The 26,244-nt window shown below is 51.9% G+C and overlaps 1 protein-coding gene across 1 annotated transcript in view; it reads right to left on the bottom strand.

Annotated features, from left to right (window-relative positions):
* Positions 1 to 26,244, bottom strand: part of ADARB2 (adenosine deaminase RNA specific B2 (inactive)) — a 364,795-nt gene that overhangs the window by 30,527 nt on the left and 308,024 nt on the right. Inside the window, exon 4 of the mRNA XM_004278379.3 lies at positions 4,484 to 4,598. Coding sequence (XP_004278427.1) covers positions 4,484 to 4,598 — 115 coding nt within the window. The remainder of the gene's footprint in view (positions 1 to 4,483; positions 4,599 to 26,244) is intronic.

The following is a 26,244-nucleotide window of genomic DNA, read 5'->3' as shown; positions in this document are numbered from 1 at the left end:
GCCCAGCCGCTCCGCGGCATGTGGGGTCTTCCCGGACCGGGGCACGAACCTGTGTCCCTTGCATCGGCAGGCGGACTCTCAACCACTGCTCCACCAGGGAAGCCCTAAACCCCAGATTTAAAATCAATTGTCCATCACACTCCGTATTGTGGGGCACATCAGCCCCCATGGATCTTAATGCTTCTGAGCCTGTGTCCTGTGTCTCCACGGACATGCTGCGTCAACTTCACGTTTCTCAGCAACAACTTAGCAATCATTATGATTAATTCCTTGGAATCCAGATGATAATTTCTCATCTTTCGTCACAGCCAGGGCTTCTGTTTAGGGTTTCTGTCCAGTTCATCTCCAGCTTATCTCCCTGTGCCCTACCGGGCAGAAATAAAAGAGCCCACTTTTAATTTTATGATCAAAGTAATTTCCAGTCACTCAGGGAGAAGATGGAAAGAAAGAGTTTTGGAATATGGGGAATAAAGTCCCTGAATCCCGCTTCTGCAAGGGCTCTGTGAAGATGGGCTTCCCCGAGTGCTCCTGGTGAACTGAAAGAAGTTTCACCCGTATTTAAGCTGTCAGGATTTACCGAGTGCAAGCGGGAAAACAGTGTTTAAGTGCCCGTGCTTCTCAAGCCAGAGCCCGGCATGGACCCTGCAAATGAGATTCTCCACCTCCTGTGTTCACCTGAGCAAAACGCACGCAGCAAACACCTCCTACAACTCACGACTCAGAAAAGTTTGCTAAGGTTCCACTGCTGAGTTAATCTTCACGATTAACTTTACGATTTTCCCCAATAAGACAGGCCTGACCACTCTGCCCAGAGCGTCTGGCGCTCTGGATGGGGTTGTTCTGGGCTGTGTTCTCTCCTGCCCGACTTCAAGGGACGTGCATTTCTTCAGGGCACTTATAAATCTCAGATGTTTGTGTATGTTTAAAGCTGCACATTAACTTAAATGGGAAAGAGTGTTTGTACAAGCCAGAGCTTCTGCATACGTTTTGCAGGCCAGGCTAGCAAAAGACAGGTTTAAATGTAAACTTCTAAAAATATACACTAGGAAACTCTTTTTTTCTGGCTGTTTAATAACCTTAGAAATAAACAATTACATGGACAGATCTTCAGTATCACGCCCGTAGCAGCGTCCAGAGGCAACCTGGTCAGGAAGGACAGGAATCTGCAGCCGCATTTTAGCACCGCCCCTCCAAGATGTGAGGGTCACCCAGACTCTTGGTCTTGGTGTCTGTATGTCTTAAAATCGACAATAAAGATTCCCACCTTTCCCACTTCTCGGGGTCGGAGCAATCTACTGATTAGTGTATGTGAAAATGTTATCAAAATTATACATTTCATATCAAATAAGAATCATTATTAACAGCCCCTCAAGAATCGCTTCCTGATGGAAATGCCTGGAGCAGTCAGAGCCATCGCCTGACAACGGGCTCAATAATGTGGTCCAGGTTTGGATTTGAGAGGGTGGTTTGTTTCTCCTCCCTTTCCAGACCCTATGGGAAGGAAAAGGTTCCAGAGGGAGCAGATCTGTGGCTCTGGTGCGATGGAGGAGGGTGGCTTGACCTCCAGAGTCTGCTGGAGAAGAAGCCCTGGGGGTGCAGAGGAGTGAAATGCAGAGGGTGGAAAGGGGTCCCAAGTTCCAGCACAGACCAGCTGCCGCAGGGGCTACTCGTGTCCCAGAGAAATCGTGATGCTCTAAGTCGGGGCCAAGGGCAGGCGAGAGCCTGCGTCCCAGACAGGACTCATCAAGTTACATTTTATTTAAGTGGCTGCCCCACTGGGCCAACCTCCCAAGAACACAGAGTAAAAGGTAGATTAACAACAAGGAAGGAAGGTAAAAGCCTGGGGATTAACTCAGAATATTAAAAATTTGACAAAAGTGTGAATGAAGGAAAGAATTTAACAAATAAATGATATAAGGAAAAACATTTCTCAGAACGGTTACAAAATGGTCTTGGGCTCATTCATGAGAAGGACCTTACGTGAGCTACTTGAAGCGTATGAATTGGCTTCCCACCTAAGAATGAAGGGGCAACGAGTCATGTTTCATTTCAAGATAAGTTTAATTTTATAACGTTGTGATATATATTATCAAAACTAGAATAAGACACATCACTCCCCTCTTAGAGTTTCTTAGGCATTTGCTTGAATAACTGAACAAGAATTAAGATTAGGGCTTCCCTCGTGGCGCAGTGGTTAAGAGTCCCCCTGCCGATGCGGGGGACACGGGTTCATGCCCCGGTCCGGGAGGATCCCACATGCCGCGGAGCGGCTGGGCTCGTGAGCCATGGCCGCTGAGCCTGCGCGTCCGGAGCCTGTGCTCCGCAATGGGAGAGGCCACAACAGTGAGAGCCCCGTGTACCAAAAAAAAAAAAAAGAATTAAGATTAAATTGCCCATCAACTTTAAGTAAGTGAATATTTGAAAGTATTTCTATTAGTAATTTTGCACAATCCTCCCTAATCTCTTTTTAATCAACATGTTTATTAAATCTTCTCTTTATAACAGGAAAGTAAATTTCAGCAATTTATGCTTCCATGTTCATAAATTACTAATTACTGTAGGTTTACCTTGTAAAGTCTCACTTTCACGTAATACATTTACTTCCTTTAGATAAATTGCTTGCACGTAAAGCAGTGTATTACTGGCCACTTTTAAGTATCATTTCCCCACCAGTCTTTGTGAAACATCACTGCTTTCCAAGGGAAGTCTGAGAGTAGCTTTCCAGATTTTCTGGAATTGAATTTCCCAGAAAAGTGGAAAGATGTTGGACAATCACAGCTATAGAGCTGGGAAGTATTGAAAAACTACTCACTAATCCTACTGACGTATGCGTTTGGGGTTGGAGTACACTGCACAACAAAGAAGCAATGTTGATTGGTGCCTTTGCCCCCTCCCTCCCCCCATCCTTCCTTCTCTCCTTCCCATTCATCACTCAGCCCAAGCTAATTTAAACTATGTTATCCTGGAATCTGTGCAGAGAAATGCATGTGACACTCCAAATCTTAAAATTTGCCAAAGTTTGTGGCTGTGATCCTCCAGCCCTGCACGTAACTTCTTTTCACATCGAATCTAAACTCTAAGAGTCAGGAAGGCAGCGCTGGATCTGTTTTGTTCTCTGCTGTTTGCCCAGAAGCCAGGAGGGCCTATGGCCGCGGCAGATGCCCAGTCATATTCTACGGAGGACACGGACCTGGCACGTCTCTCTAAATGCTGTATGTACACGAGCACACTTAACCTTCCAACGACCCCCAGGTAGGTTTGACCATCACCCCATTTTAAAGGTGGGGAACCGAGTCCCAAAGAGGCCAGCTGGCCTGGTCACAGCACTAGTCACAGGAGTTGCTGGGTTCAACCCTGGGTGCCACCCCACTGCGTCCTGCTTACCATGTCCCCGGCGGGGGGGGGCATGTCTGTCCTCCACACCCATTACGCGTGCAGAGTGGAGCCCGCATCCGGTTAGTGGCTGCCGTGGCTACGTGGATGGAGCGCTGCCTCCAGCAGCCGTAGTCTGGACTGAGGGGGCTCTTAGCCCTCAATTTGGGACATTTCTTATTCTACAAAGGGGCAGGTGTTACCGAATGTGAGTGGATCGGGCGGGATGCCTGCCACCAAATTCAACAGTATCATTGATGGAGCAGAATTGCCTTTGACTTAGAACATTATAGAGTAATTTTTACATTTCAAAGCTTTTCATGTACTTTATCCTAGGCACCAAGTTACATTGTGAGGAGGCATTTTTATTTCCATTTTACTAAGCTGCCCAAAGTGGAAGGGTTAAATCATATGTCCTGACCCCAGTGGCCTTGCACTTGACACTGCAGGAGCCCCCGGGCGTCCAGAATGAGGGGAAAAATGGGCCAGTCGTCTGGCTGTGAGTTGACTTCTAACATCCATATTTTTGGACATCAGGTAGATGGCCTCTTTCAAGTCTTAGACTTGGTCTACACTGGCAGAGAAAGTGTGTGTCTTTGAAACCTAACTAGCCCCAAAGTCAATTATTTGTTTTCAATAATCATTCTCTGGTAGGTCATTACCAGTTCGCTCCAAACTTTGGAACTAGAAACAGTTGAATTCAAATAACCAGCTAGCTATTTATTATTAGTAGGTTAGTAGTGAGGTGTTTTCACCAAAAGTGACAGCTTAAAATTAAGCATCACTTTCTCCCAACCTGGCTTGTAAGAGCGGCCACGGCCTTGATGGTTGGATGGACTGTTTCTTGCCAGTTCTGTCATCCTGAGAAGGGGACTCCATTAGTGAGCAGTTAGGGGTGGGGGCAGGAAGGAGTGTGTTCAGTCCTCTGTGTGTGTGGAGGCAGCTTTGGGGCAGCTGGTCATCTACTTTGTCACTGAGTCTGGGTCTTATCTCTGCTTTTCCTTCCGTGTCTTCGTGGGGAAGAGAGTCCTGGTTCCCAAGCTCGAGCCCATGCTAGGCTACGCTCCTTCCTGGTGGGTGAGGTGCCCGAGGGGAAAGCAAGAGGCATTACCTTGGGTCATGACGATCCCGGCCAGCGCCTTGTGGCGGGCGTGCGCTGACGCCAGGCCCATGGCCAACTCGTGGAACTTCTGCGTGACCAGCTGGGACACCGTGTCGGCGAATTCCTGAAAGACACAAGCAGCAGGCCTCTGTGACGGCTGCGCCGCTGCCATGTCCTCCCTCCTCCAAGCTGCGACCCCACGGGCGCCTGAGGTCCCCCTGCCCTGCGGCGCCCTGCCACCCAGGCACCGTGACCCCCCCAGGCCTCGGGACCCCAAATCTGCGGCCTTGATTCTGAGACTCAGCCCCCGGCGTGGCCCCTGGGCACAAGCCCCTGAGCCTATGCAGAACCTTCGGGTGGGGGGACCGTCCCCTACATCCCTCCCTGCCTTGCAGAGGCTTCCTGTGGGGGGTTTGCACACACACATTGAGCAATCGGTTCCCACTTTCTTCTCCGTGTCACAGAACCAATTCTAAACTCCCCCCGCCCCGTCCAGGGACCGCTCCCCACAGCTCCTCCACAGCCTGCTCCTTTCAAGTTTCTGCACACGTGCGTGTGTACAAACACACACACACATACACACTCGTGCATGCACGATACACACGTGCACATACACATACACACAGAGAGACCCATGCACGTGGCACACATACTCATGCACACCTGTGTGTACATGCATACACATATGCACGCATACATTCAGACATCGCAGCCACACACGGGCACACACATGCCACACACACACGCACACACAAAGATACATGGGATGTGTACACGCACACAAACACCAAGGTGATGTAATCCCGGTTGTGGAGTTTTCTGAAATGACCCGTGTTTCTACAACAGTGGCACATGTGAGACTTGCAGGCCCGTGTTCCCCAGAGAGCTAGGCTGTCGACTCCTGCCTTGCTCCTGGTCCCGTGGCTGAAGCACCTGCAGTGGCCCCATCACGGCTTTTCAGTCGACTTTCACAGGCTTGGAGTCGGAGACCCCGGTGTGCGTCCACGTGGGCCCGGTTTCATATCCTCTGACCTCGCACGGGGGTTGGGGGGGCGGAGGGCAGGGGCCCCATCCAGCTGGAGGATCGGGCCGCTTCTGCCGGTGTGAGCACGGGACCATCCCCCCCACTCGCTGTTCCCCCTGGCAGGGTGGTCCAGCATCTGCGGCCGCGCCACGGGGCGCCTCGTCTTTCGCTCTGGAATCGAGTTCTGGCGCTTTCGTGTCGCCTGCCGTCCCCAGGAGGCGAGGGCGGAGCTGGTGCCCTTTCCTCCTCCAGTAACTTTCCAGGTGCTTCCCCGCACCTTCAATGGTCCTTTCCCTTCTTTTTAAAATGAAGTTTCTGAACGTGCAGGAGGTGATGAGACCGACAACATGACAGAGGAGACATCTCATCCCATTGGACGGGGCCCTGTGGGGCCTCAGAACAGGACGCCCCAAACCACTGAACAATGACATAAATTACACAAAAGCCGGCTTCATGCGGAAGCCCAGAGGCCAGTGCGCTTCGCTCAGGGACGCAGAGCAGACCCAGTGCCAGCACCGCCTTCTCGCTGTCCCCGCTTCGGCCTGCAGGGAGGTGCTTCTCACTACTGAAGCCACGTCTCTGCCAGGATGTGGCCGGGATGGCAGGGATGGGATGTCCACCCAGCAGCCTTGGCTCAGACCCTCCTCTCGAAGCCCCACTCCCTGCTTCTGGGGAAGTGGCTCTCTCTCCTGCGGAGCTTCAGCGGGACCAGCCCGCCTACAGGGAGTCGGGGCTGAGCACCGTTCGTGAGGAGGCGCGTTACCAGGTGGCTTCATCCTGGGTGCCTGGCGCCCTGGTGGAGCCATTCCAGGAGAAGTTGACGCAGAACAAATCAGAGCTTGTTCCTGACTCTCGAGGTTACGCGGATGAAGGGTCCCCTCCCTCCCTCCGCCTGGCGAGGCGGGTGGGGCAGCGGACGGAGGTGGGTTGGGTTGTCCAGTCTCTCCAAGGGTGATGAGGACCTCTGCTAGTGGACATGACCTCGGACCCAGCAAACATCCCGTGAAAGGGCTGCAACCCCAAGGGGGGCCCGGGGTTGGGGGGCTGCCCCACCGGCCGGTCAGGCCCCTGGTCTGTCCCAGCAGGCCTGACCCTGGGGTTGGGCTCCTGGCCTGCAACTAGTCCATTGTGCCCCATCTCTTAAAACCGTCCTCAGCTGAGGACACTGCTTTCCATCACCACAGCCCTCGGTGTGGAGCTGGACCTAGAACCCCGTGCAGCGTCTGTTTGGGGCTTTACTTCGTGCTTCTGTCTGTACTTCGTGCTTCCCCAGCAGCTCCATGTTTTTAATGACGGAGCCCCAACTCCACGCTCGTTTGAGGTAGGGGCGTGGCTTGGACGCATCTCACACTTTCTTTTTCCTGCCGTGGACGTGAGGTCCCGCGTGTGTCAGTGATGACGCACATCTCGGATGGAGGACTGTGTGCGCCCACGACCTTTTCAGGGGTGGCAGAGCACACACACTGGCTGCTGGGAGGGTAGACATTTCAGGAAAAAATTAGTGATGTTTCTTCACCCGTCGTTCTGGTTATTTTCTGACTCTAACATGCTGTCTCAGTCGGCTGAGCTGCCGCCACCAGCACCACTGGCCCCGTGCCCTCGAGGGCTTCCCTGGTGCCCCACCTGGGCCCAGGTTGAGGGGACCATGGCTGGGTGCCAGAGCTGCCCGCCTCCGCCTCTGAACCACCCATGCCCCATCAAGACCTTTTTTTTAAAACATCTCCTCCCCTTTAATCCTTTTTTCTTTATCCTTTTTTTTAGGGGTCTTGACATTTATGTTAAGCATGTTTCTCAGTTAACATTTTATAAAGGTGAATTGAAAAAGAAAAAAGCAAAGATTTCTTTAACTTTTCTTACTTTGGGTGAAGGACAATCTAATTAAGATGTAGAGGGGTATTTAGCTGGTTAAAATTTATCTCTGGTATTTAACCAGTATTACTTCCTAGGACTGCTTTGAAAAGTCTTGCTTATAGGGAATTTTATGGAATGTTTATATATTGAACTATAACCCTTAGCTTTCTGGGTTTAAAAGTCAAAGGAAGAGAATCACGAATAACCATCTCCATCGGAAAAAGAGCATCTCCTCTATTACAGGGACCCGAGTTGTCTCTTTACAGACCTTCTGGAGTCTTTGGGAAATGAACAGTTTTTGGTTTTGGAAAAGGCTGGAGAAACGCAGTCTGTGAGCTTTTCTGCTCCGAGGCCCCCTTTCCCCCCACAAAGCCCCCCACCCCTGCCTCTCCCCGGCACCCCATCTACTGCACCACAGCTATTTTCAGTGATTGGCTTTAATTAAATCACATACATGGTTATAGCTGTATGTAGTTCTTCATAGTTGGATTTGTGTATGTAAGTGACGTTGTCATTGATTACATGGGGTGTTAGAAGCCAGGTGGAAACTCGGAATTCACGTAGGGAGATGCGAACCTACCGTCTAATTTAACAGTAGGAATTTTTTGTCTTACTCACTTGGGATTTAATATGTACAGTCAACTTTGGTTGCTGTGAACCCAACTAATCAAACCCTGAGGTAATCTGATTTTTCCCCACCTGGCACTTGGTTTATGACAGAAGCAGCTAAATGCTCAAAAGCAAGCTTGCATCGAGAATTATTTTTATAAATTCAAATTCCAGGACACGTCTGCGGGCTGTGTGGAGTTCCTTCGGTCTCCTAGCGTGGAGACGTGCATCCCAGCTAACAGCAAACTACTTAAAGCATATTTTTTGAGCGCCCAGGCCGAGCGGTCCTGCATCACTGCTTTCTGGTCTAGTCCATCCGGGGTGGGAGAGGAGGGATCCCACAGAGATCCCACGTCTGGCTTAGGTCAGCCCTTGGGCACAAGCACAGTGAGAGTCATGGTGGTGAAGTCCCCCCTGGAAACCTCAGGGTGGGCGGTCTGCCCATCAGGACAGTGAACAGGGGAGGGCCTGGGTGGGGCAGGAGAGGCTGGACCTGGGGACGGTTGAGAAGCCGGCTTTGTTATATCGAAAGCCCTACGCAGGGAGTCTCTAAAGATGCAGTCCAAAAGTCCCGAGTGAAGTGTCACTTGCAACATAAATTCTTTGTTAAATATGAAAAAGAGAGACATCCAGTCGTACTCGTTACTGCTGGCGATTTAGCGATTTAGAAAATGCCTCTGAAGGTCCCTTGGTAGCAGGAGAGCATCATTGCGTCTTCCGCAATTTGGTCACGGCCTCTCCGAGCACTTAAGTGGCAGGGAAGTGTGATCCCCTGAAGGCCCCTCCCCCTGGAGGCCTCAGGACCCCGCCCCAGCTTTTCTCAGGGCAGGAACAGGTGGGGGGGATGGGACAGGGGGCCGTAGAATCTGCAGTGCTGCCCCGAGTCCCTGCAGGGGCCCGATGAGCCTTGGTCTGAAATTGGTCAATGCTGTTCTTGCAGAAATTGGCACAGGCTGGACATTTGGACCAGAAACGATCAGAGGAGACAGGATCTGGCTTCTGGTTAAATCATGGTGATAATCAGGTGCTTCTGCTTCCAAAGGTTAAGTGGGGAAGTTGGCCCTGCATTTAATGAGCTGTGTGTTACTGTACTTAATGAAAAACAGGAACGCGAGGCTACCTAGGCTTCTGCGTGTTGTGGTCTGCACGCTGCCTGTCGGCCCAATTACCACGGCAAATTAACAGCATTATTTAAATAGGAAAACAAACTTTAAATAGGAACACCAAAAGACTCAAACTCTACTCATTTCCAACACTAATATTTTGAAAGGCTTAAGTAAATAAAATGTGTTCAGATTTGCAGTAGCAGTCCTCAGGGTAAAATTGACATTCAGCCAAAGTGGTGAGGATATTAAAATCGATAGATTATGAGGGAGAGAGCCGTCAGTAAATATTTTCCTGTTGAAATCCCTTCTTTGGGTTTATACTGCTGAAATATCAGAAAGGTTAGATTTGCATATGGGCGGGGCCAGGCGGGACCTGGGACACCCTGTGCCCTTCCTGTCCACCTTGCCTGCAACACACGACGGTGGGCGGGCGCCCTGGAGGTGGGCGTGCCAGGGGCCTAGGGAGTGGGGCCATGTGCCCCCGCTGTTGGGACTCATCCTCCATAGAGCACGGCCAGCTTGTGCTCCTTCTTGGCCGTCCACGCGGCCAGAACCGGGAAGGCAGGAGAAACGCTGGCAGGATGGTCATCCGGCCACCAGACAGCGGTACACAGCTCAGAGGGATCCAGTGAATAGGAGAGGATCTTCCCCACCTTCCATCTCGATACTCCTTCGTGTGTCCGGGGAAAAGCGCATCTCCAGGTCTTGGTAATGACTCCTGTTTGTTGACAATGGCAATAAAGCCTCAATCAATTTCAAAGTCAGGGACTGGTGAACACGTGTCCCACTCAATAACTCAAGTTACCTGACTACTCAGTTTTTCTATATCTCAAATTACTGAGAGGCCAATAACAAATTTGAAGGAAGGCATGAGAAATGGAAGCCCTTTACCCCCCTTTCCCTGGCATCGTGGGAAAAGCTCTGAACTGGCATCAGAGGACAGGCTTGAGTTCCTTCACACCCTCTCTGAATGGTTCAGCCACCACTGGGCAGTTAGCATCTCTGAGCCCTCGGTCTCCTTTCTGTAAAAGAGGCACTGTAAGAATTACCTGTAAAGTCCATGGTCCTGAATCTCAGCAGGGAGACCCAGGCCTGCAGATCCGCCTAGAACACTTCTGGATGACGTCTTCTTTCCAATGTTGCCAGAAGTAGTTGCTCCGTGGGCACCAGGGGCTGCGTGGAAGCGGAAGTCCACGGAGGCTGGAGGACCTCTTCAGGGTTGGCCCCCGCCTGTCGTGGGCAACAGGGAGGTAACTGCACGACACTGCCCCTCAGTGTCCTGTGCCTGCTCCCAGCTCGGGCGTTTCAGCGGGACGGCCCCGAGCCTAGGAGGTGCGCATCCTGGCAGACAGTGTTTTCCAAAGACGGCTGCACCCTTGTCTCCCACGCTGCTGGCTCTTCTCACCAGTGATCTCCACCTGCCACCTGCCTCCTATCCAGTAGGCTGCGCATCATCTCCTCGGAGATGTCTCACCCGCGGAGCGAGAGGGACGGTGGACCGTGAACGCACGCATCTGTGTCTGGGTCCTGGATGTGACCTCTCGGGATGCAGCTGGACGTAGCCTCGTGGAGAGGCCGCGGGTGAGCTTCCCCGGGAGGGTCCTCAGCCCGCAGTGACCTGTGGAGCACAGCCCAAATGACAGCGCAAGAGCAAGACGCACGATGGTGTGGTTTTGAGCTGTTGGGTTTGGTGAGGTTTGTGTCACAACGACAGCGGCTAAAGCAGATGTGGCGAAGGTGCTGCTAGACCGTGATGGGCAGTTTGGCAGAGGGCTTGGATCAGGCCACTCCTGGCGTCGCTACCTAACAGCAGCCTGACTTTGCGAACATTATTTGGCCTGGACGTTCTCACCTCTCCAACAGGAATAGTGCCTGGGTCATGGGATTTTTATGGGGTGAAACGAGAGCCCAGAAGTAGATGCTGAAAATAGTAGCTGGTACTGAAAACTCAGTGTCGAATCCGCCAGCGTTAAGTGTTTGTTATTATCGTCCAAACTGTGTGTACACAGTGCTTCCGCAAGACGGTACAGAGATACCTCTCGGCTCTCGGCACCACTGTCTGCTCAGCACGAAGCTGTTTAAAGTTCACGTTTGATGCCATCAGGCAGTGTTGAGCGGTGTCTGTGGAGACCACCGTTCCCGAAACACTTCTCGTGTGCCGAGTGGCTTCCCTGGGCCATCGCTCCCCGCCCGCCTGGCCAACCCTGAGCCCCCGGTGCACCATCTGCTGGGCAGGCTTTCCGAGAGCCCGGGTCACAGGTGAACAACGAGGAACTGGGAAAGCTGCGCGTTGACTTAATCTAAACCTCTGGGCGTGGAGGCTGTGTGTATTTTGGACCCAAGTCCAATCTTAAGGAGAAATCACATACACGTCAATGGTTCATGCAGTCATTTTTTAGTGAAATCACGACAATTTTGGGTGAGGAGCTGCTCACCAGTTAAATTATTTGCTTGCCCTTTTATTAGCTTTAAATTTGTTATTATTGTTCAATCTGGAAGACAGTCTCTTTAGTGACAATGCATTTGGACATTAATGTTTGGAGTCAGGTGCACCCGCGCTGCAGGCTACCCGGCTTATCCACTCATTTTTCAGACTTCAGTCCACCCTGATTTCATCCTCGGGCCACAGTGTTCTGTGGTTGGTCACTGATGAACATCACGCTCATGAGCCTGACACCCGAGGACCTGAGCCCCGTCTCTGTCACCCTGGCAACGGCAATGTCCCTCTCCCCCAACAAACACCCCAGTCAAAGTGTGCGTTCGCCTTTGGGGCCTCTGGAGCACCCCCCACCCCCCAATTGTTAGGATTGGGAAGGGGTCTCTAGGAGCTGTTGCCGTGGAAACCTCGCTGTATCTAGAAAAGCCGGGGGAGAGGCCGAGTGGAAGCTGTTTCTCAAGCATTTCTATTCTTATTTCGTCTCTGAACCTGTCCCCTGGGGAAAGGAATCAATCAAAATTTATTGAGCAAGACACTAGTGGAATCCAGAGACTAATCAGACAGGGTCCTCTGTATAGAGAAGCCCGTGACATGACGTCTGTCCGGGGCTGGGAGCCCGCCAGGTGCTGAGTGTCTGGGGCAGCCTGTCCCCTTAATCCAAGGGTCCCCAGCCCCCAGACCACGGACCGGTACTGGTCTGTGGCCTGTTAGGAGCTGGGATGCACAGCAGGAGGTGAGCGGCAGGCGAGTGAGCAAAGCTTCCTCTGCAGCTCCCCATGGCTCCCCATGGCTCCCCACCACTCCCCGTTGCTCCCCGTCACTCCCCGTCGCTCCCCGTCGCTCCCCACCGCTCCCCATCGCTCTCTGTCGCTCGCATTACTGCCTGAACCAACACCCCCCCCCCACGCCATCTGTGGAAAAATTTGTCTGCCATGAAACCCGTCCTTGATGCCAAAAAGTCTGGGGACCACTGCCTTAATCCACATCATCGTCCCAGAGGTGGTCACTGTTGCTACCCTGTTCACAGACCAACAAGCTGAGGTGGAAGATGTAGACTTCCCTGCAAGTCTGGTTGGACCCCCACAGGTGGGAGCCACTGTCCTGCCTGGAGAGGGCTGCTGGGGTGGGGGGCAGTGAAGCGCTGCCCCTTACGCCAGTCTGGGTTTCCTGACTGCCCCAAGTCATGAAGTGACCTCGGTTATTGGAGACGGAGGACTTCCTGGAGGAGGCAGGAGGCCCCTCCCAGTAGGAGAGCCGCTTAGGGGCGTCTGTGGGCCCACAGGGCCTGTCGCGGATGCTCGGAATCAGACCTCCGGGCAGCACAGCTGGAGCTCAGATGCTTCTAACACACAGCACATTTGACAACATGTGACGAAGATGCTGTCCCTGAACGAATCGCACAGGGTCCCTGAGCTGGCTTCAGCCAGGCCTGTCTTTTCAGCGACCACCGCCCACTACCCCGTCCCTCTCGGCTTGGTCCAGTTTTAGTAGGGGTTCTACTGGGTCGGCTTAGCCAGACCCCTCTGACCTGCTGTTCCCTCCTAGTGGTTTTCCATCCGCTGCCCAACCCGGCCCTGGGCTGCAGTCCCACCGGCCACGCTGTGATCTGAGCTCGGCTCCACGCCTCCTTGCAAGGCCATCACAGGGGTCTTTACCTGCCGCCACTGTCCTCCCCATGAATAACGTCTTCCTTTTGGTGCTTTAACAGTGATACTGAATATTTCTTTTCTTAACATTGTCTAAAAAATGGAGGGGATCAGAAACAGCAGTGGGGGAAGTTGGGGAGGGGCAGGAAGCCAGATGTGGGTGGGGTCGGTGGAGCTGGGACAGGCCAGGTGATGGTGACAGGAAAGCCAGTCGCTCTGCCGCACCTCCTGGGGCCAGAAAACCAGACAGATGGACACCTCCGTGCGAGAGTGCTGAGCTGAATGTGTGTGGTGGGACTTTAGCCCTTGCTGTCATCCCTGGTCTGCGGTCCCCATGCGGCCCCTACACAGCCGGCCGGCCTCCCCTTGCTGGGCTCCAGGCTGGGCCCCCTTCTCTCTCTGTCCCTTTGGTCTACACAGGCCTCACGCCACCCGGGGCTACTGTGAGACTCCCACCCAATTCAGCCCTCAGAGGAAGCCCCCTGCCCTCCCTCCTGACCCTGGAAACACAGAAACCCACCGAATGAATCTTGGAGCAGAACAGCGAGGTTCCCTCCGATCTTGTCTCCCCGCCCCTGGCGGTGGGGGGCAGTGTCTAAGCTACGGGTTTCTTGGTGAAATGGGAGAATCCTTTGTCTTTGGACAAGAGGCCCCTCAGTACCTATGATGGATTCACAAAGACGGGTAGGGAGCTGGTCACACTCGTAAACTCCAATTTTATCAACATGAAGGCATTTAAAATCTTGTACTGTTGGCATTTAAAAATTCTACATGATGAGTTACATTAAAGAAAGAGGGGAGGGACTATGGCCCCGCGCTCCCAATGCAGGGGGTCCGGGGTTGATCCTTGGTCAGGGAATAGATCCCACGCGCGGCAACTAGAGATCCTGCATGCCTCCACGAAGACCCCTCACGCCGCAACTAAGACCTGGCACAGCCGAATAAATAAATAAATAGATAGATAAATAGATATTAAAAAACAAAAGGAAACAGGGGAAATGAAGAAAAGAGGTTCTTTGGATAAGTTTTTTTTCCCGTAAGATGTTATGGAAAATACCGAATGAACCTTTTTGGCCAACCCAATACTGTTGCAGGAAACGGGACTCGTGAAAGAGCCCCAGGGCCAGCATGCCGCCAGGTGTAGACTGTGGGTGAATTAGTCAGCTGTCGGCTGTCATCAGGCTCTCAGGCTCCTCCCTCAGAGAGTGAGTGCAGGGCCAGAGGGCTCAGGGTCGCTGGGTCACTAGGAGCAGTGCAGGTAGGAAGGAGGGGAACCTCCTACTGCTGACCTCGGCGGGGGGGTCCCCTCCCTTCGGAACCAGGTGCCAGAGGGACCAGCATCGCAGGGAAGAGGTGACCCCGGCTGGGAGAGGTAAACCGACTTCCCACAGGTGACCCAGCGTTGGGAACCGGCAGTGGCAGGGTTAGGATTCACATCCAGATGTTTGAATTGTAGCTCCAATATCTGGGCTCCTGACTACAATGTCAAAAGTGACTTCCAAGGGTTTTTTCATAATCGAGGATTTCAAAAAAGCCCCAGATAAAGATCTCATGTTCATTAACTTGAATAATTGAGAATTGAAGTTTGTGCGCACAGATACCTGTGTATCTACACATCGATTAAGTAAATTTGTAGTTATTCACAATTACCCAAATTGTTAGACACCCACAAATCTGTTTAAACATATTAATAGCAGTTACTGCTTTAACAATTAACTCCAAGTCAGAATACAATAAAAATGTAGAAAATGAACTAAAACCGCATTGGAAATGGGATATATCTTTTTTGTTGAACTGGTGCTTTCTGATGTACTCAGGGAGATACTTTGCATCTGGGTTTAATTAGAATCTTTAAATTCTCATTAGTGCACTAACACGAGGATGCTCACAGATGAGGGCCTCTGTTTGGGGTTGATTCATGGCTGTTTGAGTTCATCTGGATTTAAAAAGATGTAAACAAGAAGAGTCATTTCAGCACATCAAGAGAGAAAGACTCTCAATAGGTAACGTAGTTGTTCCTCAAGGGAAGTAATATTTACTTTCTTAGATTTTGTTAAATTCAAGAACAGTTGTTCAGCTATTGCCTGAATAATAAGGGATGCTAACACCTGTTTTGCAAAATTATCAGTGACGTCAATGTCATACTTCAAATGCCATAAAGGACGAACTCTCAGCCCCCTTTGTCTTATGACTTTGGCCCCAATCTGCTTTCTTTACCCTGAAAAGAGTTTCCACAGAGGTGAAAGAAAGTAGGTTAAAATTGCTAAATAGTTCCAAACAGTGCATCTGCAGCGCTGACTAAAGCTGCGGCCAGGCCATTGCTGTGCGTTTCTTCAAGCTCATGGAGACCTGAGACCAGATATCCGCCACCGCTCATTTCCTGTACGTGACAAATGGGAGAGAGATGCTGGGAAGGTGCGTGTTCTCTAAGCTGAACTTCCACAGTCAAGAAAGTCATTGCCCCCATGCCTTGGACTCAGCACTGCTGCGCACACACCTGGCACCTGGACCTGGTGCTTCTCGCTACTGGAACCAGTGCCACACCAATGGTCACCACACATGCCACCCAACTGGCACGCTATGCCACCAGCAAGTGAAGGTCTTTTCCCGTTGAAGCCAGTCCTTAAAGTCTGGAAGGGGCGAATGTTCAAATGCACAGATACCAATGCAAGGCTACAAGGAACAAGAAAATCATGCAAACATGATACCACTGAAGTACATTTCCAGTAAACAACCCTAAAGTATTGGCGATCTATGAATTTCCTGACAAAGAGTTCAAAACAATTGCTTTTAAAGAAGCTCAGTGCTAGACGACTCAACAAAATCAGGAAAGCAATTTATGAACAAAATGAGGAACTTAACAAAGAGACAGAAATCATAAAATAAAACCAAACAAATTCTGGAGCTGAAGAATACAATGACTGTGATGGAAAAAAAAATACAATAGAGAGCTTTGCCAGCAGACTTGATTGAGCAGAAGGAAGAATCTGTGAACTCAAAGACAAGTCACTTGAAATTATCCAGGCAGAGGAGAAAAATAAAGAATAAAAAGAGTGGGATTTATGGGACACTGTTAAAGGAATGATGGATGCATTATGGGAGTCCAGAAGAAGCAGAGAAAGAAAAAGAGGCAGAAAGATTATTTAAGTAAATAATGATAAAAAAGCTTCCTAAATCTGGGGAAGGAAATAGTCACACAGACTCAAGAAGCAAAGAATCTCAAGTAGGTTAAGCACAAAGAGGTCTACATCAGGACACATTGTAATTACATCGCAGAAGTCAAAGACAGAGACTTTTGAAAGCAGCCAGGGAAAAGTGACTCATCACATATACGGGAACACCTATAAGGTTACCAGTGGATTTCTCCGCAGAAAGCTTGCAAGCCAGCAGAGATATATTCAAAGTACTGAAAGAAAGAAAAAGGCCAATCTTTAAAAATGAAGATGAGAGAATGTCGTTCCCAGACAAACAAAAACTGAGGGAGTGGATTGCCTCTACGCCTGCCTTACAAAAATGCTTAGGAGTTATTCATACACGCACACACATGCGCGCGCGCACACACACACACACACACACACACACACTGGAATACTGTTCACCCTTTAAAAAGGAGGGGATCCTGACATTTGCGACAACGTGGATGAACCTGGAGGGCACTATGCTGAGTGAGATAAGCAGACACAGAAGACAAACTCGGCCGGATCTCACTGACATGTGGAATCTACAATAGAAGCGGCAGGTAACGTTGCAAACTTGTTTAGAACAAACATGACATGGAGGTGGCTCCTTTGGGTGGGTGTATTCTGGGGGAAGCACAAGATAACCCTTTGGAGTGAATGGTAGATAGGTTCTTTTTTTTTTTTGCGGTACGCAGGCCTCTCACTGTTGTGGCCTCTCCCGTTGCGAAGCACAGGCTCCGGACGCGCAGGCTCAGCGGCCATGGCTCACAGGCCCAGCCGCTCTGCGGCATGTGGGATCTTCCCGGACCGGGGCACGAACCCGTGTCCCCTGCATCAGCAGGCGGACTCTCAACCACTGCGCCACCAGGGAAGCCCCTGTAGATAGGTTCTTACTAGATTTATGTGGGGAGGTGACAGGGGTTGAGGGGGAGCGGCCTAGATGACCAAGGAGCTGGGCTGTTTTGGGGACGAGAAGCCGAGCTGCTCAGGCAGAGACCCTAGAGCCCTAGCCTGGATGCCACAGTTTCCCACGGCTGGTGCTGGGGTCTGCCTACCTCCAGGGAAAGCACTTGTGAGCTGTCTAGAATCTATTCGGTGGTTCTGCCGCGTCCTTTTCTGTTACAGGTGCGGAGTCTGAGTCCACAGGGGCGTTTGCTGCGATCCACCCTGACTTCCCCTGGGACTGGCTCAACCCCACTCAGCGGCCGCGGGTCTCAGGTGCTATACTGACTTTAACTCTGTCTGCATCAGGGGTATCCAGTCGGTCTAGGTGTGGGGGACTGTGGTGGTGACCCTCCCTGTGCAGTTACTTTAAGGCTGTCAGCTCGTCTGCCTCGGGACAAGCCTCTGGGTCGGTGGGTGTCCACCAGGTGCCTCGCCGCTGTTCTCTCCCCAGGGAGGCGTGGGACAGAGCTGGCAGGACGCTCGCTTGGGCCAAAGGCACCTGGACTCTGAAAGGAATTGGACTTACAACCCCACTGAGGGCCTCTTATGTGCAGTGAAAGGGGAGTTTGTCTTCACGTCCCCGGCTTCCTCATGCGGGATGAATGTCCCTCAGAATCGGGAGGAAGGATAAAGTGCCCTTGTTGTAGACGAGGTCTGGGCCCTCCAGGCTTCCTCTGAGCAGAGCAGACGTCCGGTAGCTGCTCTGGGGACAAAGGGCCCAGGGTCCCCAGAGGCCTGGCGGGCATCTCAGGAGGGTGGCTAAGCTGTCAGGGTCTCAGGGTGGGGGCCAGGGGGAGAGACTGCATGACGATCAGTGTCTGCCTTGGTCTGGCCTGGCCGCCGAGCTGCTTGGCCACCAGGCAGGTGTCCAGGCCCCGCAGGGCATCCGGCTGCACCTGCAGTTGGCCTTCCTGACACTTAGCCACTTAGTCTGGCCTTTGCCTTACTCCCCTGGGCACAGACTGGCCGCCCCAGGGCCCCCTGGGTCAGGAGCTGCTCCGATGGTGGCTTCCGGCCTTGCCCACCTGCACCTTCCTGCTGGGCGCCACTTGGGCCCCAAGGGGACCCTTGCTTAGGGACGATCAGCTGATATGTGGAGGCCCTGAGTGAGGGTCACGCCTCTCACTGGGATGCAGAGCTGGCGAGAGGGGACGCCGGCCCAGCTGCAGGAAAGGCTCACGTGGGGCGAGGAGGGCCGGGTGACCACGTGCCGGACAAGCACCCCACCGTTCTCTGCAGGAAGTGGGACCCGCAGCAGCAAGTCAGTCCCACGTCGTCCTGGCCAGATGGGACATGTCCTTCCTCTCCTGTCACCACCCCCTTGGCCTCAGCGCCCTGCGGGGTCCTGTCCACAGGCCTCCTTGTTGGGGCCACCATCCTCGGGACACTTTGCCGGGTCGGGGCACTGAGCCCAGAGCACGGGGTCCGAGCTGCGCCCCCAACCTTGGCCACACTCCGCTCTCCCGTCCACACCCACTGCCCGTCCTGAGATCCCTAACCTGTTCCAGAGGGAATTTCAACTAAACTAAGAGAACCTTGAGCACCAGGGCCTGCACTTTTAGTTCCCACACAGCCTGGGAACAGAGCAGACAAATGTCAAAGAAAGACGTTTAGAAAGAAATGGGAAACATTACATAAGTTACTTTTTCAACAACCATCACTTTACCGTGAAGCCTATTCATCCCCCTGATTAGACAAAGTGCTTTGCTCTGAGGCCGGGCTGTGGTCCTTCTCTGTGAAGACGTCTGAAATCATAACATACTTGGAAACCCAGCAGTTTTCTCTCTTTTTCCTGATACGATGAAGTGGGTGTTTGTTGGTGCTGCATTGCACCAGGCGTGGAAGAAACCTCTGTTCGTCTTGAATGGGTGGTGGCAAAGCCTCATGGGACTGGTGGCTGCACTGCAGAGTGAAACATGGTCACTCCCCCTGGACATTGTGCATCTCGGGGGAGGCAACCCAGGTCCTCTGCCTGAGGTCTCGGCCACAGCTACCCCGGGCTGTGAGCCCACTCACAGCAAGTTTGCTACCCGAGGGCCCAGATAAAGGACTGAGAGACCGAGGTGTGCACCAGGGCCATAGCCTATTCTCCAAGATAAGGGTCCTTGTTAAGAGGATGATTCTGACACGAGGACCCATCCTGGATTTTCTTCAATAACTTGTGGGGAGAAAAAAACCCAAAGCCTTTTGCGAGCAGGTATGTTGCTAAGAAACCAATATTCTTTGACTGAAAATTTAAACCTCTTTAGAAAAGTCTGTGTCACATCCAGAGAGAGAGAGACAGAGAGAGAGACAGAGAATGAGAGAGAGATTTCAAAGCTGCCTTCTTTTTTTGAGGGGTCAGTTTTATTCTCTTCCCCTCTGTCTTTCTTCTTGTACGCATTTAAAGAACTGTTAATAGGTTTTGGAGAGCAATCTTGCCTTTGTTGTGAGCATCTCGGATTTCCCCTTTGCATTTTAAGGGCGCTCCTTGGGAAGGCTTGGAACTGCCAGACAGACTATTACGCCAACGGAGGTCTGTCCAGTTTCTGATAAAACCAGAACTAATTTATTTTTTGTTTATCCTCCACTGCATTTGACAAAGCTTCCTCTGGAGATGTGTATCTTCATTCTCCATTCCTTTGGTTTGTCATCTTTTTGTGCTTTGTTTTGCAACTGACAAGGGAAAAAAATCTGACACCAACCTTGGAAGATGGTAATGCATTCAAGATTTTGTTTTCCTCTCAGATCTGATAAAAATCTTGCCTAAAACCATGTCCAACCTTTTCAGCAGGAAGTCCAGATGGCTTTGGAGCCTGGATAACAGACTGCAGTCACTGACGCTTTGCAGAGTGTCAGCAGGGCAATGCCTTTCTTGAAACATAAATGGAAAACAAAAGACAGCATCTGTGCTCCAGGCAGGGCTGGGGGCAGAGGGGCTGGGGGCAGAGGGGCTGGCGGGTGCCTGGGAAGGGAAGAGCAAACAAAGGACAGATCTTAGACCTTCTCAGAAGACAGTCTCCTGCAAAGGAGAACTCCATCAGGTGGGACGGGGAGTGAGGGGGGAGACGGCTGAAGTCAGCTGCAGATGGCCCCCAAAATGGATGATCTGAGATGAGGAAGAGCTGAACTTCCCTCCCACTGCAGGTGAGTCGTCGCTGATAGGATCAGCTGAGTGTGTCTGCCGCATCCCTGCACCCGTGCTCCTGCAGAGTCCACTGTGGGAGGTCTCCTTTCCGACGTCCACTGGAGCCTGCCGTGCTGACGTTTATCATCAGCGTTGAGTGTGGGGCTGGAGGCCCAGGAAGAACGGAGATGGCCCAGGCGCTGCGGGAGGGCCGGCTTCCCCATTTCCCACTCGTTAGCAGAGCGAGTGATGCCTCCTTCCTGTCCTCTGCTGGCCACAGCTGGCAGATTTTGGGTGGATGACGTCGTTTGCACAGTTAGCCGATGAGGCCCTTTGGCTCTGGAGAGATGCGCTGTAGGGTTGACTTCTATTTTGCAGCTGGAGAAACGGCCCCAAAGAAGGCGGTCAACTCCTAAGTGACTTTCCCTCGATGCCAGGCCCAGGGGTGCCTTTTCCTACAGTATCTCCAGCGGCCTTCCTCCTTTACACTAATGTCTCGCTACCCCATCCAGCAGCGATACCATGGAGTAAAGCTTCCTTGCCTTCTTCTTTTCTCACTCCCAATTTCAAATCTTTGTGAAGCCTCCGATGGCATCCAGCCAGCCCATATCCTGCCCTCTGTCGGGTGTTTCCTCTACCACGGCCAGCCCTAATTAGCTCCACCCGATCGACCGACGTGTGTGCACCCTGGTGTTAAGCGGTGGGCCTCCTCCTTGTCTGCATATTATGTTCTCCTGGGGAGATTTAAAAACATTCCAGGGCAAGGCACCAGCCTGCACCGACTATAACGGGTGAGGGCGGGACGGGTGGGAGTGTAAATAGCTCATGTTTGCTTCTAGTGGAAGCACTTTGAATGTCTTCATGGTGTGTGTCCAGCTCCTTTCAGCTGTGTACACCTCAGTGTCCCAGGAAGGCCAGCACAACGTCTTCCTGTTTGGGGTCGCGTCTTAACATGTAGGACGCAGCCCGGACACAGGGACGCCTGCCATGCTGACTGGCCGATGGCTGGGGGCCGGAGGCATGGATATGATCCAGGAGGAGAAAAGTCAGAAGAATGAAAAACCAAGACATGACCTTCAAGCATGTTACAAAGTCTCGAAGAGCCTATGAGGCAGTCTGGAGCAGGAAGCGGGGTGAGGGTTGCGTGTCATTTGGACACCAGTCAAGGACGTTGAAATGAATTGGTTTGTACTTTTTGGCCTCTTAAAGCAACTTAGGAAACGCTAAGATAAGGTTCTGTAATTTCATTAGAAGAAAGCGGGGACAGTGTGAGAGATCACGATGCAAATAGGAGACAGAAGAGGACCATGAACAGGGTGGACGCACTGGTCTTGGCTGTCAGGATGCTGGGTGCCTTTGCTTCTGCACCTGCTAAGTACTTTGATGGGGCTGGTTCTGTCTCTAGAATTCTGGTTTATTCAGATATCAGAAAGTATGTGAAGGGGTTTGTTAAGAATTTTTGATTTTTTGAGTTACCTGACTCTAAAATGTGGAACAGTGATAAATGGCTTCTTTTGTTATTTCAAAATATTCTTCAGAGGAATAATCTCTAGTGTCACCTAATATGGGAGAACTATAGCTTCTTTAAAACTTGGTTAATTCACAGACTTTAGTAGCAAAAATGGCTTTATGTGTGATGTATCAGTAAGTGCTCTCTGTGTAACAAAACATCCCCAAACTCAGTGTTAATCAATAAGCATTTATAGTTCACTCCAGTGACCGATGGAGGCTGGGCTCTGGGGGCTTGGTTTCTGTGAGCTCTGGGGTCAGGTCTGCTCCACACATGTCTTATCCTCCTTGGTGAGCAGCTGTCTGAGACATGTTCTCATCACAGGGATGGCGGATGGGCAAGAGTCTAGTCCAGCTGCTCAAACCGATTCAGGTCTCTGCTCATCAGGTCCCCAGAATCCCACTGACCTCATGAAGATACAAGTATGAGACCTACATCAGCGGGATGAGAAAGCATTCTCCTTCCATGGAGGAGGGAGGAGAAAGTCAGTCCTCACTGACTTATAACCTGATCCGTCTCTACAGGCTTAGCTACTGCAGAGTGTGGAATAATATGGGGCCCTGGCAAGTTGAGCTAAAAATTTCCACCCATGGCTGGCTCTCTTCTGGGACAGACATTCATTAATTTAGCCTTCTTGCAACACCATTACCAGAGGAAAGATTCAAAGGGGTTCTGGCTACTGGTATCTCCTTAGTCTTTGTATATTTGGTGCCTTTCCAAACAGCCACCCAGATGGGACACCAACTGGGTGGGGAAGGGTTGAATGACAGGTCTAGTGAAGGAGGTCCTCTCGTGGCCTTTTGGGGTACAGAGGGTCAGACCTGCGGTCACGTGGTGGGAGGGAGGTCAAGGCAGCTGTCCAACTTTGCCTGGGATTTTCTGCTTTTAACGTCTTTCCGTTCACGACGTATCTGATGATGTTGAAACTCCCTGGGTTACATGGCTGGGTGGAGAGCAGGGCGCCTGACCACCTCTGTTTCAAGCTGAGAAGCAGAACTGGAGGAAATCATGGTGCCAGTATGGTTGGCTCCACTTGAATGGGACAGGTCCCCACTGCTGATCTAGAACCACCTTAGCTGTCCTTTGGGTCTAACTTTTCAAGTCACCTGGGGTCTTTGACCTCAGTTTTGCTTTTTCTAAGTGAAATCACAATCAGACGGGCTTTTCTGACTTTGACTAAATTCTGGGTAATGACGCTTTGGGATTCTTCAGGATGCCTGTTCCTCCCTAATCTCCCCAACGGGGTAGGTGATGGCTTTTCTCATTCTCATGACCCCGCCGCCTCCTTCATGGAGAAGCACTCTTACGAAGCATATGTCTCTAAGTCCCCTTATTTTACATCAAAACTGCCTCTTTACCCTGCCCCCCGCCCCCATCGTCAGAAAATCACTCGTCTCCTCGTCTGCTGTCCTCTGATTCCATCCTCTCCCGTCTCCCCCACACGTAAATGACACCCATCTTTCCTGACTTCAGTCTCTCTGGCATTTTGTCTGTTTGTGTACCTTTTGTGGTCATTTCTTGTTGTCCTCCAGCACAAGATACTTATCTAAACAAACTGTATAGTGTCCCCCCCCACAAATTGATGTCCACCCAGACCCCAGGATGTAACCTTATTTGAAAACATGGTCTTTGCAGATGTAATTAGGTAAGGATCCAGAGATGAAATCATACTGGATTTAGAGAAAGCCGTAAATCCAAATCTTGTTGTCTTTACCAACAGAAGGACAGGGAGATTTGGACACTTATAAATGAGTCCGAGGTGGCCTCTGTGGATTGGCCCCCGGGCTGTTCGCTGCACCCCTGCAGGTGGACACCCGTCAGCTCTAAAGCCAGCCAGAGCCGAACTCAAAATTTTATACGTTTGAAACTTAAAAATAGCCCCAAACAAGCATATTTAGAGACCATCCGGTTTGCTTGAGCCGTACAATCCCTCTGGGAGCCGTTACCCGTGCATAAGATGAGATGGGCCCTGACTCAGCGCCCTCCAGGCTGCTGAGAAACCCCCTCTCTGAGCCCCTTCCTGAGAGCTCCCCTGCTCTCCAAGCCACCCAGGGCAGAAGTGTCGGGAGGGGTGTCCGTGCCTGTAGTCCCGTCAACGCTTTGCCCAGGGGACCCCGTGGGTGCGACCACCACCCTGTGGCCACCTCCTCCCCCCCATCAGCCCAGGGTTCCATGAACCTCTAACAGACGCAGACACGGGAGCAGACGGGAGGGTGCGTGGGAGGCAGAGGCAGAGGTGGGAGATGCCCCGGCCTGCCAGGACCCCTGGGAGGACCAAGCCTGCGGCCCTGGTTCTCAGGTCTGTGCTACATTAAGCCACTCGGTGTGTGTTCATTGGTCACGGCCACGCTGGGAAGCTGACACGCAGACTCGACCTCTCTCCCCACGTGCTGGTTCCCTGGTTCCCCGCTGGGTCCAGAGCTGCGGGGTTGGGGATGCTGCTGCCCTACCCTGGGACATGCAGATAGTGCACCTGTCCTGGGGGGGTGGGTCCTTCCCCTGCCGCAGGTGTTAGAGGACTCTGGGGTTATTCTGAGTTGACTTGGGTGCCACCCAGCACCTGATCAACAGTCTGAACAGTGTGTAGACGAGGGCACTGACTCAGTGTTCGAGTTTCAGCCCTCGCGGGCCTCCCCACCCCAGACTTGGAGCACAGCTGATGCATTACCATTTTCCACCCCCGGAGGAGCTGCAGTCAAGGACTGAGGACCTGAGTTGGCTGGCTGGCTCCCGCATCCGCAATTCTCTCCCAGGCACCTCCGCCCAGCCTCCTTGCTGGGCGCCCTTCTCCACTCTGACTCGGGACATCTTCCCACTGGGCTCCCACTGCTGCCTCCCCTGCCACTTGGTCCACCCCCACCTCCCGCCCTGCACTGCATGTGATCTGACTCTTGCCTGGAACACGGAGGGCCCGAGCCTCCTCCCTGCCCGTCCTGCACTGTTGGCAAGTGGCCTTTATCCCCAGGATCCCAGTGACACCTGACGACAGACCTAAGTGCCCTCCTGCCAGGCTGTGCCGTGGCGGGCTGACCAGGCAGAGTGGCTGTTCTCGTCTCCCCAGCCACCTTGCCAGGTTCCTCTCGTCCTGTATGGAGGGATGATGCCTGTTCTGCTGGGGTTTTATTCTCTGTGCCTGCCAGGTGATTGAAGAGGATTCTGCCCCATTTGGGTCTCTAGGAATTTTCATTTTTGTCCTCAGAAGAGTGGTAATATAATAGTATATACTCAGAGTAGCCTCTTCACTCATCTCTCTGCTTCTCATCTGACTCCCAAGCCCTCTTAGCTTTGCTGGAAGATTAAACATTCTCAGATGCAGGTGTAATGTGGTCTGTAGATCAAAGTCCCTGGGGAAGCTGTGTGCCATGGGGGAGGTGGAAGTCGGGGCCGGGGGAGGTGGAAGTCGGGGCCGGGGGAGGTCTTGCATGACCTGCCCCTCCAGGGTCGCTGCTCCTCTGCCCTCCAGCAGGTCCTCTGGTCAGGTTGCTCCTGCCACTCACTGGGCTCTGAGCCTCAGCCCTGCCTCTGCCCAGGGCCCCCTCTCTCCTCCTCCCCAGACCCAGCTCTCACCTCCTGAAGACCCAGCACAGACAGACGCCACCTCCTCCACTAAGGAATCCCCTCACTGTGCCCACGATATTTAAGAATTAGCTTTGTTGTTAGGTTACCCATCAGGTGTGACCGTGTGGTTTGCTCATTCATTCAATAACTGTTTACTGAATACTTATTCAAAACACTATTTTAAACAACAAGGTCTTACTGTATAACACAGGGAACTATATTTTTAAAAATACTATTTTAGATGCCTCCCTGAGGGCAGCAATTTTGTCTTCTTTGAAAAATTCCTGGTGCCTAAATCAGTATTTGTTGAAAAGGCAGTTGGGTTTGCTCAGCTCTGCCAAGCTCCATCTCTGTGGCTTTATACAAAATTTACCCTTCTGCTCATCCACACGATGTGCGTAACAGTCCATCTCCTCCACCTTGATCTGGACAGTAGATCAAAGAGACAGATACAGGCAGAGGTGTTTGGCAGAAGGCAAAGCAACACGCACACATGAATCCTTCTTGCCGGCGGGTGGGCGATGAGCCGTGGAATCAGGGCTCATGGAGACCAAGGTCCACTTGGTCCCCAGGCCATTTAAAGCCACTGGCTCTGATGGAGGTTTCTCAAAAAACTAAAAATAGAACTACCATATGACCCAGCAACCTCACTCCTGGACATCTATCCAGAGAAAACTCTAATTTGAAAAGATACGTGCACCCCAATGTTCATAGCAGCACTGTGTACAGTAGCCACGACCTGGAAGCAACCTAAATGTCCATCAACAGATGAATGGATAAAGAAGACGGGGTACATGTA

Source organism: Orcinus orca, chromosome 2, assembly GCF_937001465.1.
Source record: "Orcinus orca chromosome 2, mOrcOrc1.1, whole genome shotgun sequence".
NCBI lineage: Eukaryota > Metazoa > Chordata > Mammalia > Artiodactyla > Delphinidae > Orcinus > Orcinus orca.
This window is presented reverse-complemented; position numbering and strand designations above follow the sequence as displayed.